The 16,083-nt window shown below is 41.7% G+C and overlaps 1 protein-coding gene across 1 annotated transcript in view; it reads left to right on the forward strand.

The window, feature by feature from the left end:
* The window catches only part of LOC115370761 (neprilysin), a 37,695-nt gene extending 25,215 nt beyond the window's left edge, over positions 1-12,480 (forward strand). The window contains exons 11-23 of the mRNA XM_030067919.1: positions 61-197; positions 380-473; positions 809-937; positions 4,263-4,361; positions 4,575-4,652; positions 4,866-4,969; positions 5,340-5,398; positions 5,496-5,615; positions 6,091-6,224; positions 6,994-7,059; positions 9,302-9,397; positions 9,497-9,573; positions 11,394-12,480. Of these exons, the coding sequence (XP_029923779.1) occupies positions 61-197; positions 380-473; positions 809-937; positions 4,263-4,361; positions 4,575-4,652; positions 4,866-4,969; positions 5,340-5,398; positions 5,496-5,615; positions 6,091-6,224; positions 6,994-7,059; positions 9,302-9,397; positions 9,497-9,573; positions 11,394-11,493 (1,293 nt within the window). The 3' untranslated portion in view covers positions 11,494-12,480. The remainder of the gene's footprint in view (positions 1-60; positions 198-379; positions 474-808; positions 938-4,262; positions 4,362-4,574; positions 4,653-4,865; positions 4,970-5,339; positions 5,399-5,495; positions 5,616-6,090; positions 6,225-6,993; positions 7,060-9,301; positions 9,398-9,496; positions 9,574-11,393) is intronic.
* Positions 12,481-16,083: the final 3,603 nt, after the last annotated feature.

Raw genomic sequence — 16,083 nt, forward strand, 5'->3', positions numbered from 1 at the left:
CTTTCTAATTTATATATATTATTTTTTCTCTCTGCCTGTCCCTTTGGGCTTGACCTGAAGGTGTTTAACTGGAGTTATTTCACAGCCAAGATCATGGATACAGTCAACATCACTGTTCCTGATACAGAGAAGGTCATAAACTACTCCCCCAACTATTACAGAAGACTCAACCTTGTCCTGGCCAAATACACCAAGAGGTATGTGTATATATGTGTGTGTATATATATATATATATATATATATATATATGTATGTGTGTGCGTGTGTGTGAGTGCAGTTGTGGGGGTGGAAGTACACAATGTACAATGAAAACAGCAGCTGAGCCGTGATTCTTTCAGCTTTGCATGAATGTTTTCTTTCAACACCCTTCTCCTCGTAGGGATCTGCAGAACTACATGGTATGGCGTTTTGCCATGAACATGGTGGTCGGCCTGAGCAGAGCTTACAGGGACACCAGGAAAGCCTTCCGCAAGGTATGCAGCCAGCACCTTACATAGCGCGCAGAAACGGAGCCTCTCAGTCTGTCTAATATAAACTGTATGTTCACTGTCTGGCAGCCACCATCCATATTCTTCCTCCGCCTTCCTGCTTTCCTCCACTCGTCCTGCTCTTCCACCATGTCAGCCCTCATCCCTCTCCTCACTAAGTGCAATGCTATGCATCATTTGTGTGAAATGTTTCCCAAAAACGACAGCGTACGGGGAGCGGACATGTTGTTAATTCCTCATTTTGTAAAGGCTCATACAGAATAGTTTTTTTTTTTTTTCCACGTCTGTCTTTGATCGATGCCTCGTTACTCTCCCTGCAGGCTCTCTCTGGTACGACGTCGGAGGCAGCAGTATGGCGACAGTGCGCGCTCTACGTCAACAACAACATGGACAATGCTGTGGGAAGACTGTACGTGGAGGAGGCCTTCTCCGAAAAGAGCAAGGAGCTGGTCAGTAGAGGATACACTGGAGTGGGCTGAATTGTACTGGATTGGATTAGGTTAGATTAAGTTAGATTAGATTCCATTTTGCTGTAGGTTAGGCTAGTTTGCGTAGAGCGTAGAGAGTAAAATAGAGTGGAGTAGGGTAAACCTGAGTAGAGTAGATTAGAGTGAGTTAGATTAAATTAGATAATATTAGATTAGGTAAGAGTACAGCACAGTACAGTGTAGTGCATTAGATTAGATTACACTAGATTACAGTACAGTACATTGCAGTACAGCACAGTAATTACAAAAATCACCACTAATCTCTTAAATCAGGCAAAAGAGAAACCCTTAACGTATTTATAAATATATAAAATCCAATCCAATCTAATCTAATCTAATCTAATCTAATCTAATCTAATCTAATCTAATCTAATCTAATCTAATCTAAGGTTAAGATCCTGAGAGGTGGGTTTCAAGTGCACAGAAGGATGTGCAGCACATGTTTTTGCACTGAAACACTGTGAGGTTTGACGTTTGTGTCCAATTACATCCTTTGGAAAATATGATTTCCAGGCACATCTGAATGTGTGTTTTTGTTTGTTTGTTTGTTTTGCTATTCAATAAGCTGTCATTTTGTCACTTTTGTGTCTTGCGTCGCTGCCGCAGTGCTGTATTTTTGCCTTTGTCGACTGAAAGCGGTTGAACAAGGTATCCGTGCCACCAGTCATGCCCACTCCACCCACGCTTTGAATCTCAACTCTGTGTGTGTGAGTGTGTGTGTGTGTGTGAGTGAGTGTGTGTTTTGAGTGAGTGTCTATATGTGTGTGTGCATGTGAGACAGGGTGAGTGTGTGGCAACCTTCAGTCTTTCACACACTATATATCTCTGTCATCTGATGGACCTCTGCCCACTCTAGCATGTTGAATCGCATATCACACCCGATATAAATGTGGATGTGTGTCCGTGTGCTGGTGTGTGTGTGCGTGTGTGTGTGTGATGAGATGACCTCCAGTTGGCCTAAACACTATGTTCCTCTCATACCAGTCCTCCTTCAGCCACAGGTATCTCCAAACAGCTGGATACACAGGCTCGGCTTTAAAATGAGACAGTCTGATTTAAAATTCGCAGTGATAATGGTTTGAATGCGTCAGCACAGCCACTGATTTAAAACAGACATTTGTTTGTTTATTATTTGGAGCCTCAATAATTTAAATTAAATTAAACTGAATAGCAGTAGTGCCTATCATGGGAACTCATTAGCATTCATCAAAGTGCTCGAGCAAACTATTACGACTCATAATGACTTAGTAGGTTTGGCATTATATATGGCATTATAATTGTCAGATACTTAACAAGCATGCAGAGAAACACACACATGCATTTGGCCACAGATACACATGTGCATACACACTACGCACACACACATACACACACGCTAAAAGCATGTTTTCTGAAAAGCCTAATCAGTAGTGTCCACACGGGTTTGTGGTTCACCGCAGTGTGTTGTCAGTGGTCCTGCAGTGTGTTAGCGAGGGGTCTGCTGATGTGATGAGACACTGGAATGCCTCTGTCAGCTCACTGCGGTCTCAAAGCGGACTTGTGGGCAGGCGGTCTGGAAGGGCAGGCTCCGCTATTTTGCTGTGCTCTGTTAATTTTGGCAGTGCTTTTAAAGCTAAAACCCAGGATTTCTCTGATTTCCCTGCCTCTTCCCCCCCCCCTCTGGACTTGAAAGCATTCGAAATGGTGCTCAGACTACAGCGAAATAGGTGTAGCAGTGCCAGCGTCACCCCTGTGCTGTCAGCTCACCAGTTCCTGTGCGAGTCAAAAATGGTGTCCTCAGACCTCGACAGTCAGTGTTGGTAAATTTTGTGATGAAATTAGGCGGCAACACTACGAGGATATTAGTCATTTACTTTCAATGTAAGCTCCTTGGTTAGTCCAGTGTGCGAACTAGGTAGCAGCACTCAGATACCAGCCCTTGTTTGTCTTACCCGGTCAAAATTCTCCAAATTTCCAATAAGTCTATGGAGAGCGTCTCCACCCGTGGTATCGCTGCCAGCTGGTATTTTGTAACCGTTCTCAGAAGTCCAGAGGAGTGGAATAACTATTTTTACTGGAAAAAAAAAGCCCAGATTCCAGCTTTAAATTTCATATTATTCACAAGTATTTGAAAATAGTGTTTATTGATTTAATGTTTGCTATTTCATCATATTAAGTTGTTTGGTTTTTTTGGTCTGTTTTAATATCTCGACTCTGCTGAGACATATTTTGTCACGATGGTGTCTGAGCTCCTAAGATCACAGCAGCATATGAACAGCACATTTTACAAACTTCATATTTACACAACAGCTTCCCATTATGAGGTACAAAATCTGATGAGATTTTGGAGCACCATGCTTGGTAAATCTGCATATTAATAGGGGAAAAACTACTGAAGTATTTAATGGTTTAAGGTAATGGTTACTGATATTAATACATATGCTTTACACGAAGACAAGTGTGTAGAAATATTGTCAGTGTATTTATTTACTTATGTTTATCATAGTGATCATGACTTCACATTAAGTAGTGCAAGTGCCTTTTAATCCCATTTAGCCATGCTCTAAGCCTCAGGGTTGCGGAATCGCTTTAGCAGAGACGTGTGTGTTTCTAAGTGTTTCTAAAAGCTAAGTAAATGACAGCAGAAAAAAATGTATTACTGTTAGTTTCTTTGGACAGAGCAAATTGACAGCGGGAGCATTGTCCTCTATTGTGAACTGACAGCCACTACGCTGGAGTCAGCTCTTTAATTGCTTAATTAAATGAAATGCCGCGAATTGTCTTTACTTTTGTTGATTTACTCGTTTACTTTTTTGTTCTTATTTGTCAGTGGAAAATGATTTTATCTCAAGTTGTGTTATGATTATGATTATATTATCTAGGTGTTATTTTGTCCTCTACCTTTACTCTATCTGTTGCTCTGTATTACTTGGCTACCAGACTTTACAGAGAAGCGTTGAGACCAATAGTGACCTGTGTAATATGAAAACCTAATTCATGGGTTGAAAGTGTGTATTGTTGTGTTCGAGGGAGGTGCATTTTCATCACGCTGTTGCACAGTTTGCTGCAAAATGTGTGTATGCTCCCTGCCAGATGCTCTGCTGACCCCTCTAGACAAACTCCCACACCATGGACAACAACAAAGTATTGTTTTGTATTGTGCTTATCAACAGTTACAGTGAACGTTTTACTGAGAAATTACAGTTTAAGTTGAGGTGACATATTGGTGACCCTTCTGTGTGTCTCTTTCTGTGTGCTGTGTGTGTGTGTGTGTGTGTGTGTGCATGTGTGTGTGTGTGTGTATCAGATGGATGAGATGATTGCTGACATCCGGGAGGTATTCATTAGTAACCTTGGCGACCTGACTTGGATGGATGCAGAGACCAAGAAATCAGCGGAGGAGAAGGTATTACTCTTCATAATCCTTGTGACTTATTTATTTATTTATTTTGTTGTTGTTGTTGTTGTTGTTGTTGTTATGTTTATGATTACCTGTTGCACTGCGTTGTATTTTGTGCTATTGTGTTGTATTGTACTCCAGTCCATTCTGTTCTTTTCAAGTGAAGACGTGTCAGTGATTTTGAGCTTTGCTTATCAAACCCCCTTATTCTTCCTGTAGGCTCGGGCTATTCGTGAACGGATAGGCTACTCTGACAACATCATGAATGATGAATACCTCAACAATGAGTACAAAGACGTGAGTGTCTCAAAGAGATGATTACAGGGTATTTTTTTCCACTGGATTCATTCGACAGAACATAGACGAGGTTCACTGCAGCTGCATATCAATTCTATGAAAACATCTCAGTGAAATTCAGACTAGGAGTTCTTCCAGCGAATATATGACTTGGTGTTGATAGCTCTCATCATGGCTAATCCTCCCATATCTCTGGTTGTGTGTTGGTGTTAGCTGAGCTACAGTGCAGAGGAGTACTTTGAAAACATCCTACAGAACCTGGAGTATGTGCAGAAGAAACGCCTGCGGAAACTCAGAGTCAAAGTCAACAAAGAGGAGTAAGGTTTCCCATGAGCTGTGCTCTATTGTTGCTCAGGAAACGGGCTTATTCCAGATGTGTGACTACTTCAGTGTTAACTAGATAAACCACCAGGTTATCATCCAATAAACCCTTGCTTTATTGTGATACTAGTGTGACACATAATCCTGCATTTAGCACAGTGCGTTCACATTCACCCACACAAACTCCCACAAGACGCGTACACTTCGGCCTTCCACTCAGCACAGCAGTAATGAAAGGAATGCTAATATTAGAGTGGTTATTATTAACCACAAGTTAATTATGAAGACTTTCATCAAATTCAAATGTACTGTGCTATAGATCCCTTTCTCATTTATGTATTCCCTCCATGCCTCGCTTTGTCCCAGGTGGGTAACTGGAGCTGCAGTTGTCAATGCCTTCTACTCCTCAAGCAAAAACCAAATAGGTAACTCACACGCAAACACACTCTCTTGCTCAAACACACAGACGCCCTCTGTATTAGGGGACATTTTGGAAAGCCTAAACAACCTCTTGTCCTGCAGTGTTCCCAGCTGGAATCCTGCAGCCTCCCTTCTTCAGTAAGGGCCAGTCTAAATCTCTCAACTACGGCGGCATCGGCATGGTGATTGGTCATGAGATCACACACGGCTTTGATGACAACGGTACGATTTTTCCACCGCTCTCCGCGCCCCGCAGACGCAGTTTTGACTGATTGTGTTCTGCTTTGTTAGATATCAATTTGGCTCCCTGTAATTGGTGTTGCTGTCGACAAAAGTGTGCTCTGCCGGCTGTACGGCTGTCACCTCAAGTGCTTTTTGTCAGTACTCACTTGAGTTGTTAAGTGAAGTTATTACTTTTAATATCGGTGATGTCAAGTTCCTTTTGTATTGTAGTCGTATCCGATTCTGCAAAGCACTCAGAGACATAATGGAAAAGACAGAACTGGAATAGAAACATGTGATTGACAGCATGATACACTATTTGAAGGGCATAGGTGGGCTAGTTGTATTATCTCAGTAAACCAGATAATGGGTTTTTGAGGCGCACTATATTTTAATAGAATAGCGTAACAGTTACCGCCAGCTGATCGGATCCTTTCAAACAGGCCACCTGTCGTGTGCATGTCTTGTGTATTAGGTCGTAACTATGATAAGGATGGTGACCTGAAGGACTGGTGGACAGCAGAATCCACTCAGAGGTTCCTGGAGCTGTCAAAGTGCATGGTGGATCAGTATGCCAACTTCTCCTGGGACTTAGCCAATGGACTTCACGTAAGTCCTGGCAGACTCTCACCAGACTTTACTCCTTTCTTCCTCTTTAAAAATGCCTCGCCACAAGAATTTGAACCTGTTATTCCTCACTGTCCCAAATACCTACCATTTTCTTGTAGTTTCATTCCTTTTTTTCTACTTTTTTTTGTTATGTATTTTGAGCTGATTTATTTTATCCTAACACGCAACCCACGCACACCTCACTGCACTAGCACTTTCAAAACAATCGAGGACAAAATACAAAAAGTTAGGGACTTTAGTTCCATTGTGGTCCTCCAAGTCCAAGATGGCATCAGGTATGCATGGCATCTGGAAGCACCAATTCATACAAAAACAGAAGAAACAGAGTCTGTATCACAGAATCTGTATCACATAATAACAAAACTTACGACAGGTAATGTAATAACATCAATTATATAACCTAATAAATAAAAACAAAAACAAACAAACCAAAAAACAATGCTGTGCTGCCTCATCTCATCTCTGTTTTGGGTTTCCTCATATGTGTTGATATATCAAATCCTCACCAGCCTTTGTCTATTTTCTTCTGTCCTGTTGCTTTGAACAATGGCTCTTTTATCTTCGGGGGAAATGGTTCCCTGTAATCCAAACAGTAATAAATGGTTTTGCTGGAAACTGCAATTCACTGAACTACAGAGAAAAATTACAGTCTCTACCTCTTCTTTCTTCCCTCCAATCGCTCTGTCTCTGCGGCTTCCTCTGTCCTCTCTCTTTCTCTCTCTCTCTCTCTTTCACCTCTGTCTCGCAGTTAAACGGGAACAACACTCTGGGAGAGAACATTGCTGACAATGGAGGAATACGACAAGCATATCAGGTAAAGATCAAAGGGTGAAACTCATATTCGGTGATTATGAATGTTACTTATCCAAAAGCCCCGACCTACAGGTGAGGAGGAAAGGGACTTAGGCTGTGATTTGTAACATCTAACTGGTCATTATCTACGCCCGCTCACCAATGACAGGCATGACATTTCACTACAGCTGCAACAGACAGGGCATGGCCGCATTTCAGGGCAAAACCGAACCAAACAAACAAATAAACAAAAACATAACATAAAATAAGATCAGTCAGAGTCAGCAACCTCCACCTCACTGCACAGTCCCCTACATCAACACAACACTGGGTGTGTAATGCATGCTGCAGCTTTCCATGAGGCTTCATTCCGGAGAGATTGAGGCTGTTCCCACCTGGTATTAACAACCGTCCTGAGATATCCGAATACGAGCACACAGCTGTCAGTCCGTCCGTACACACCTGGCTTTAACATGCATCTCCACACGCATCTTCCCTGCCCACTTTAGTTAAAATCTCACTTTCCCGCTCCATATGCAAATAAACACGCATCATTTCATAGAGATAGAGAGAGAGTCCGAGAAAGACAGAAAGACAGAGAGAGCGAAATTCCCACTTTGCCAGTCCTCCGTGCTCACTCCTGCCTGTTTTTTGACGCACTGTCAATTAATGAAGACGCATTTCACATCTGTTAAAAGGCTTGACCCGATCACGCTCAGGCTCATATTAATTCAATTATTTTAGCAGGTCCGAGATGGCTGGGTTCTTAGGTTAATTAGGTGGGTAAATCAACTTGTAAGTGCAACGCCACGTACGCACGGCCACTATAATATTTCTGCAGTATTCCTATAGTAACTCTGTCATGTCTAGGGTTAGAAAGAATGTGTTTAATTGCACCAGGGCACGAAAGTTAAGAGATGCCACCACCTCTGAATTTTTTATGGAAGAAAAAACCTTGCATATTGTCAGTACATAGTTTTGAGACCCCCCAGATTTCTTGCATTGTGCTTTTAGGGGAGCTCATGAGTTTTTATTGATTAACCAGCTGTGTTACATTTATCTTCTTTTTTATTTTCCTTCAATTACAAGAAAAGATATCCAACAGTATTCGTTCGTTTCATAGGTGTACAGGTATGCCCTACACCTACCCCAATCCATCACCCCATACGTACCCACATAAACGACAAAAAGAACAAAAAAACAACAAAAAGAGACAACAATTAAATAAATGAAATACAAAAAGAAAATACAAAAAGAAAATGAAACAATACAATCACAAAAATATTCATCGAAAATCCAAAAATGCAATTACAATACACAGACAGTGACCAATCAGATACTTTCATAAGTCACGTCTTTCAATTTGAGCGAACAACGGATGCCAGAGGTCATGGAACAAGTGACCCACATTCTGCCTTTCAAGAGTTATTTTTTCCAAAGGAAGAAATTGTGCTATGTGATCCAAAAACATACTAAATGTTGGTAAATGTTCACTTTTCCATAAAATAAGAATACATTTCTTGGCAAAAAAAGGTTATGGTAATTAATAGTCTGCTTTACAGTCAACCTGCACCTCAGTTTTCATTTAACCAGACAATCTGACAGTTCAGCTGTGCTGGGCAGAGTCAGGTCAGATATTTTCTCTAATGGAAAAGTGACGGTCTGGCCGGTGTCAGGGTGCTTGGCTGGACCAGAGCTTAAGGCAGAGCAGTCAGATGAGTGAGCGGTCCTGCAATGCGTCCTGGGACACATGTCTCTAATGTGATGCAGACACATGCGTCCCAGGCCACTTCCGAGTGCGTCCTGAGATCAGGATGCATTGAGGATGCATTACTGCTGTTTACACCTGAACTAAGAGGTGACAGTTTGTATTCTGATTTCTCAGGATGGATGTTAAAACCAGGTGAGAAACAGCCGAATCCAAATTCCTTCCTTAGGTTTTGAGTTATCTTGCTAAAGACAGGCAGACAAAAAAACAAGATTTCCATATGTCCTGCTGAATTACAGGGAACTGTTTACAATGATGCACAAGACATCCACATATTTTCTATTTGATGTAATGGTGACCTCTTATTTTGAATATGTCACTCAATGGAAGCATGAGGTTGCTTAAGTGTTGCAACCAGCAGATAGAAAATATGTATGTAACACTGTTGCACAATATGAAAAAATAGCTTTAGAGCTATTTGAGGAGAAATGTAATGGGAAATCTGAGTTTAAGGGGTTAGAGTAAGATAAGCTGACGCCTTGTGCTTTTATTGCAGGCCTACAAGAACTATGTCAGCAAGCATGGAGAGGAGCCTCCGCTGCCTGGCATCGACCTTTCCCATGACCAGCTCTTCTTTCTAAACTTCGCTCAGGTAGAGGAAGGATGGATGAATGGAGGGATGGAAAACAGTGCAGCATCAAGTGAAAGTTATAATTTCAATGTACTGTGTTTTGATCTCTGTATCGTTCAGGTTTGGTGTGGAACGCATCGACCAGAGCAAGCTGTGAACTCCATCAAAGTAGATGTGCACAGTCCGGGGAAGTTCAGGTAGGTGGAAACCATCATTATTTCCCTTTGCACCAGTCAGTCTTTTGCTCAGTGCAAATTGTTTAATGAGCATAGCCACCATGAAGCAAGTGTATTGACTATGAAAACGTCAATGAAATGTCATGCTTACAGTTGGGCTGCTAACAAGCATCGGTCAATACTGAAACCACTTTCTCAAAACTCTTCATACAGTCTGCATTACTAACATATATACATCTTGGCCAAAGAGTTAATCTTACCTCCAAAACTCACTCAAACCACCAAAACACTTCATACATGTCTCAAAATAAGCTCGTTCACCCATAACACTGGCAACAGTTCTCACTCAGAAAGTATAGACTGTCACTCCTAACACACTCTCTTAAAAGACAATAACAACAGGGAGCATCACATAAATGATGAACTTTAATCTTTCAAGTTTTAATGATTTTTTCACATAAATCAGTATTTCATTATAGAATAACACTTTTTCACTTTGACTGTACCAACGTATATGTAACAAGAATGAATCAGAAATGTAGTAATTTGCTTCAGTATCCCTTTTCTTTCTTTCTTTATTTATTTATTTATTCATTCATTTATTTTTGCATAGAGTAGTTATTCAGTTGTGAAAAATACAAAAGTTAAAACAAAAAACAAATTCCTAAAATTTCAGGCCTGCAGTAATTTAATAATAATAATAATAATAATAATAATAATAATAACAACAATAATGTACAGTACTGTATAAGTTCTAGTTGTCCTGCATTTGGCCACCAGCTCTCCTCAGCATCCCGTCTTGTGCCCTATCTGGTCGATGGATCTTGGAATTTAGAGAATTTGTATCTTCGGGAATGTCTAATCCAACCCCGCCGCTCTTCTCTCCCCACCAACCTGTCGTCCTTGATCCGTGTTTCCAAACAAAATCGCTCTGAAGCCGTCCCGTTTGTCTGTTTGGTAACGAGGCTAAAACCAGGACACCTGGGTTGGCTTTCAGCTGAAATTGCTATCAGCTGTGTTTGGAATGACTATTATTTAATTTTAGTGAAATTATTCTGCGAAGACTTTCTATATATTTGAATATGGTTGCTGCAGAAATGCTATCATTCTCTTTTGAATGTGTTTTAATAGTTCTAAAACAAAAAAAAGCATGATAGCATCTGAAAAATGCTCTGCAAATATACGCTCAGCACTTTATTAGGTCTACCTGTACAGTCTAATACAGTCCAATACAAAATGTTCTGTTTACTTTCCTGCTGCCTATAACGCTAAGCTTTTCTTTTTGTCACAGTAATAGAGGTGTTCATTCACTTCTATGTTTGGCACTGAGCTCATAGTTAGTGCTGCTGTTGGACTGGACTGCATTTTACTGAGAGCTGTTTCTACTATTTTGTTCCCCTCATTGTATATAAATAGGGAGGACAAAAATTAGAAACACCTCTCAATATAATGTAGTCCAGTACAAGACCTCTGTAAACTACAACCTCAATAATAAACATAGAATTAAGTGTACACATTCTCCACAATGTCAACAAAAATTAAACATTATAAACTATTTTTAAAACATCGGAAGAGCTGTTGCATTGAAATGCATTAAACTGTACAGATGGACCTGATAATATAAAGTGGTGTTTTGCAGTGAATATTGAGAAAAGCAGTGAATAATGGCCCACAGTTTGGTCCACACAGACTTCTGTTCTGCTAACCACGTGAAGAGATTTGACCAATGCATCTTAGCAATCCAAAAAAAAAAAAAAAAAAAAAAAAAAAAACCTCTAATACAGTTAAATGTGAAATGAACCTTTAACCTGAGCAAACGAATCCCTCTGTTTTTGGCACAGGGTCCTGGGCTCCCTTCAGAATTTCCCAGAATTTGCCAAAGCGTTCAACTGCAAGAAGAACAGCTACATGGTCCCTGACAACATCTGCCGTGTGTGGTGATCCACAGGCCTCTGGGGCGGGGGTCGTGTCGCCTGGGCTTGTCCCCGTCCCCTAACTTTCTCCCTGACTGTTTGAGCACTCGTGTGGGCTAGGGAGGCGGAGGCTCCCCTTGGCTCTCTACTGGATGGACCAGGGCTAGTAGACTGACACTGCAGCACTCTCTTCCTCAGAAGACAGCAGTGGCCTGTACCCTCATGGACAGACAGCGCACTGTCTCTCCGACTCACTGATACTGTAGTTCATTCAATCATCTTGAGATTACACTGCTTTTCACAGAATGCAGTCACTCCAGAGCCCCGTTCCTCATGCATTAATAACTGACACGTTTGTTGACAATTTGATATGAACCTGGGATATTCTGTTTAAAATGTCCTAAAGCTCAAATCTGCAAATCACAGAGTTGCAAATCAGAGTTAGCTGGATTATGACCATGATTTTTTTGATGTATCGGCATCATGAGCACAGACTACGCACATTTCTGTTTATTAAGTTAAGCTTTGTTATGCTTGGTCCAGCTTTATAAACATAACTCGGTAGATTTACTTAATTTGCTAGAACTACTTAATTCAGTTTAGTGATCTGATGCAAGTGAATAGCTGCTATAGATGCAACTGTCGCCCGCCTACATGTTTATTTTATCTGCAGGTTTGTGCCCTCTTATTTTAGAGGTTGTGGCAGTAAAAACAAGCTGCTGCCTCATTAAGCCACGGTGCCGTGCCAGCCAATCACACGCCTGCTGATCCTGATTTCCTCTCTGTCGTCACACTCTCTTTATTTCGAAACGCGAGTAATCATAGATAAGTTTGAATCTGCTACCCACATTTGAGGAACAGAGTTATGTCAAAATAGGCTGGATTAATTTAGTGACGTATTAGGAACGGGGCCCTCATCATGAGTTGCAAACATCAATGTGTATTTTTCTCTTTGTCCAATTATTGCTCATGATGTGTATGTCTGTGTGTGTGTGTGTATGTGTGTGTGTGTGTGTGTGTGTGTGTGTGTGTGTGTGTGTGTGTGTGTGCGTGTGTGATGGCGAAGGTGTGCTTGAGTGGGTGTGTGATGTGTTTGTGCACATTTGTCTGTCTGCTTCCCTTTTGCCAACTGCTTCTATTTTGACTGACACTCACACACACACACACGCACACACACACACACACGCACACTCAACCGCTGTACTATATGTGGACTGTATGCCGCAAAATCTCAGTTGATTTCAGCCTTCATCTACATACTGATACACTCTATAATGTACTCTTAATGTACTCGTACATAGTACATAGTAAATGGCACAACTACATTAGGTAAATTATTTCTATATATATCTATATATATGTATAGTTGTATATTTAAGAAAATCAGAATTTATTTTGCTGAATATACCAATAAGTACAATTGTAACCACGTATTACACAATACTGTTCTATATTTAAAGTCACAAGTTAATTGCAGTTGACAGGCAGCTGCTGTTGATGTCCAAAAGAGCAGAATGTCAATGAACCAAAATGAAGTTTTTGCCTTTAAGATGACAGCTGGTCATAAATCATGGAGCTGACAATCGACAAACAAACACCAGGGGCTCTAGTTTCGCAGACCAGGCGAGGCGGGGGCGTAGCGCAGATGCGCTTCGCCAACTGGGTGTGGCCAGGCGGATTTTCCAAGTTTGGCACGCCGTGCTCGGTGGCGCAAGTACTCCGCCGTCCCTCCTACCGGCGCAAGGGAGGAGAGAAGGCGTGGAGCGGGTTTGACACAGCCGATTCACATTTAACCAATCAAATGAGCCCCTGTCCTTGCCTTTAAAATGCGCTGCGCGAAGGCGTAATGAAAGTTTACACAGCTGATATGGAGGTCTATTGCCGCAGGCGGAGCGGAGCTCAGGAGACAGGCGCGGAGCGGAGACCGGCGAGCAGTGCGGACACGTCACCAAAACCTCACAGGCAGGCTTCCGGAGTGTCAGGCACATGAACGATGCAATAAATACCGAAAAAAAACACTATTCAATGCTACGATCACAATCAGCACATACATATATCTCCATATCAACTGTCCCGTCACAGCTGATGTCAGATCAAAGGAGATTGGCACCGTTTATGCTGATTGTGAGGTTTTGGTGATGTGCGCCAGCCAGCCAAACTTCCACTGCGCCGGCTCCGCTCCGCCTTGAGCTGAAAGTAGACGTGGTTTCAGGAGGCGAGCTTTTGGCGCACCTCGGCGAAGCCTTTTGGTACGAAACTGTCACTGCGCCAAGTTGAATCTGTCGGCACCTCCCCCCGCTGCGCCACCACTCCCATCTCCGCGCAAGTCCGTCTGCGAAACTTGGACACTGTCCGCCTCTCCCGTTTCGCCGGTCGAAACTAGCTCTGCGCGGGGTTCGCCTCACTGCGCCACCCCGCGCTGCGCCGGGAAACTAGAGCCCCAGACGTAGTGTGCGTACCTTTTTTTGTACTTTCACTGAGCCACGCGTGTTCCTGTGCGTATGTGTCTCTGTAAGTGATACGATCTCTGTGCGTCAGTATGACCACTGCGTGTTTCAAGCAAATCAGAATGCCTTACATAATCTGTTGTGCTGTGTGTGTGTGTGTGTGTGTGTGTGTGTGTGTGTGCGCACGTACTGTACGTGTGTTCAAGGATGGGAGTACAAATGATAAGAAGCTACAGTTTGTTCTCAGTTTGTTCTTGGTTTAATCACCTCCCGCTCACTGTAGTACCCACCTCTTTTTTTCCCCCCCTCTTACACAGAAAAGAGCCAAATGACACACGATCTTGCCGTAATTAATGTCGTCTAAAGAATGTTTAGACGAGTTTTTTTGGAAGCTGAATCCTTGCTTGAGCTGGAACCTCACAAAACTTTTCAAAGTGCATGCATCTTTTTTTTTTTTTTTTTTTTTTTTTTTTTCCTGAATGCAATTTGAAGACCGAATCAAGTCACTGGATCTCAAGCAAGGGTTCATGGTTCACGTTGCTTTATTTTATATGTTCTAGTAAAATGTAATTGATGCTGTGATACAAGTGCGTGGTTGATACGCGGCCATTACTTGTGTGAAATTTTGTCTTTGCCTTTTGTATGGAAATCGATACCATGAATGATGTGCCATGATCAAGTAAACCACTGCTTCACACTGTATAAAACACCCTCCCATGTGCCATGGTTGTTTCCTCCTGTTCTGTTCGTATCACCGTTTGTGTAAGCTTTCTGTCTCTCTCTCTTGCTTGCTCTCTTTCTCTCTCTCCACCCTCCCCCTTTCGTTTCACTCACTAACTTCACCTGTAGAAAGACAGACAGAAATACCTCAGTTGCCTGTATTTAGATACTTTGTAATAATGACATTGATAACAAGCATCTTGAGGAGCAAATTTTTTCTTTTGCTTTCAAAATAAAACTTTAAATAAAACACTGTATCTGCAGTGGAGTTTCCCAAGTTTTGTTTCGTGTGTGCCCATCTTTCTGCACAAAGTCAGCCATCCACCACTAAGTAAGATTAAAGGAAAACCGCAGCCTTAAAAAACATCAACACCTTTAAAACCTTTGATTGGCATTGCATTTCTGGTGTGTTTTGTTGTTTGATATTGTGTTTTTGTCATTCCGTGGCCTACTAGCCAAGACATCAGCCACCGACATCATTGGGAGACATTCTCTGCAAAGCCACTTTTGTATATAATAGGGGGAAAAAAAATCTAAGATGTAAAACGGAACCATTTCAATGTCACCCCTGTAACAGAAAATGAGCAAATGCTGCTTTGTAGATGTGCCATTTTGCATATTGTGCTGAACAAACACACAGGGCGCTCTTTAGCATAGAGGAGGGAGGGATCGCTTCTCTCTCCCTTCATGCTCCATTGTAGCTGCAGATGCTCTCAATGTGCATTGTATATGTTGAGCTTACTGCCTGAAAAATGGATTTACACATTAAAAAGCAAGAAACCAGCAGCAGAAATGCACTGAAAGTCACCAGCCCCTGTTTTCAATCAGTGTTAATGTTTTTTAAAGGGGAATTTTTCTTCTCGCTGGATGCCACGTAATAGATGTCTGGCAATCACAGCTTTTATGTGTAAGTTAAATTTTCAAAGCAACATTAGGCAACTAACAAGAGCCCCAAGAATTAGAATCGCATTCTCTCGGCTGTCATGGTTATGACTCTGATAAGTGTGCGTGTCTGTGTGTGTGTGTGTGAGAGAGAGAGAGAGAGAGAGACAGAGAGAAACAGGATGCTTCTGTATTTTTATACAGCAACAACAATGTGTTCCTTGGCTGGGACAGATAAATAACCTGTAGTGTTGGTTTCTTCATTTGCGGTAATTCCTTTAGCAATGACTCAGACGCGCTCAGACTCCATCCTTAAATTTGAAATGCCATTCGAAATCACATCACGGATAGGAAAACATGCAATAACCTCAGTGACATCAACTCTATGTGATTTAGGCTGTTGGTTAATGATGCTAATGATCCTGTAGATTTATGGCAGCATAGCCAGATGTCCTCTAAACTCACCATCTGTGGATTAGTGTTAGTGCAGCCTCCTTTTTTTTTTTGTGCAACATCTGAATTGAGCTTCTGGATGAATGCTCTTCCCAGATTATGGCACAAAGGATTGT

The sequence above is a fragment of the Myripristis murdjan genome, chromosome 13 (assembly GCF_902150065.1).
Source record: "Myripristis murdjan chromosome 13, fMyrMur1.1, whole genome shotgun sequence".
In the NCBI taxonomy this organism is placed as follows: domain Eukaryota; kingdom Metazoa; phylum Chordata; class Actinopteri; order Holocentriformes; family Holocentridae; genus Myripristis; species Myripristis murdjan.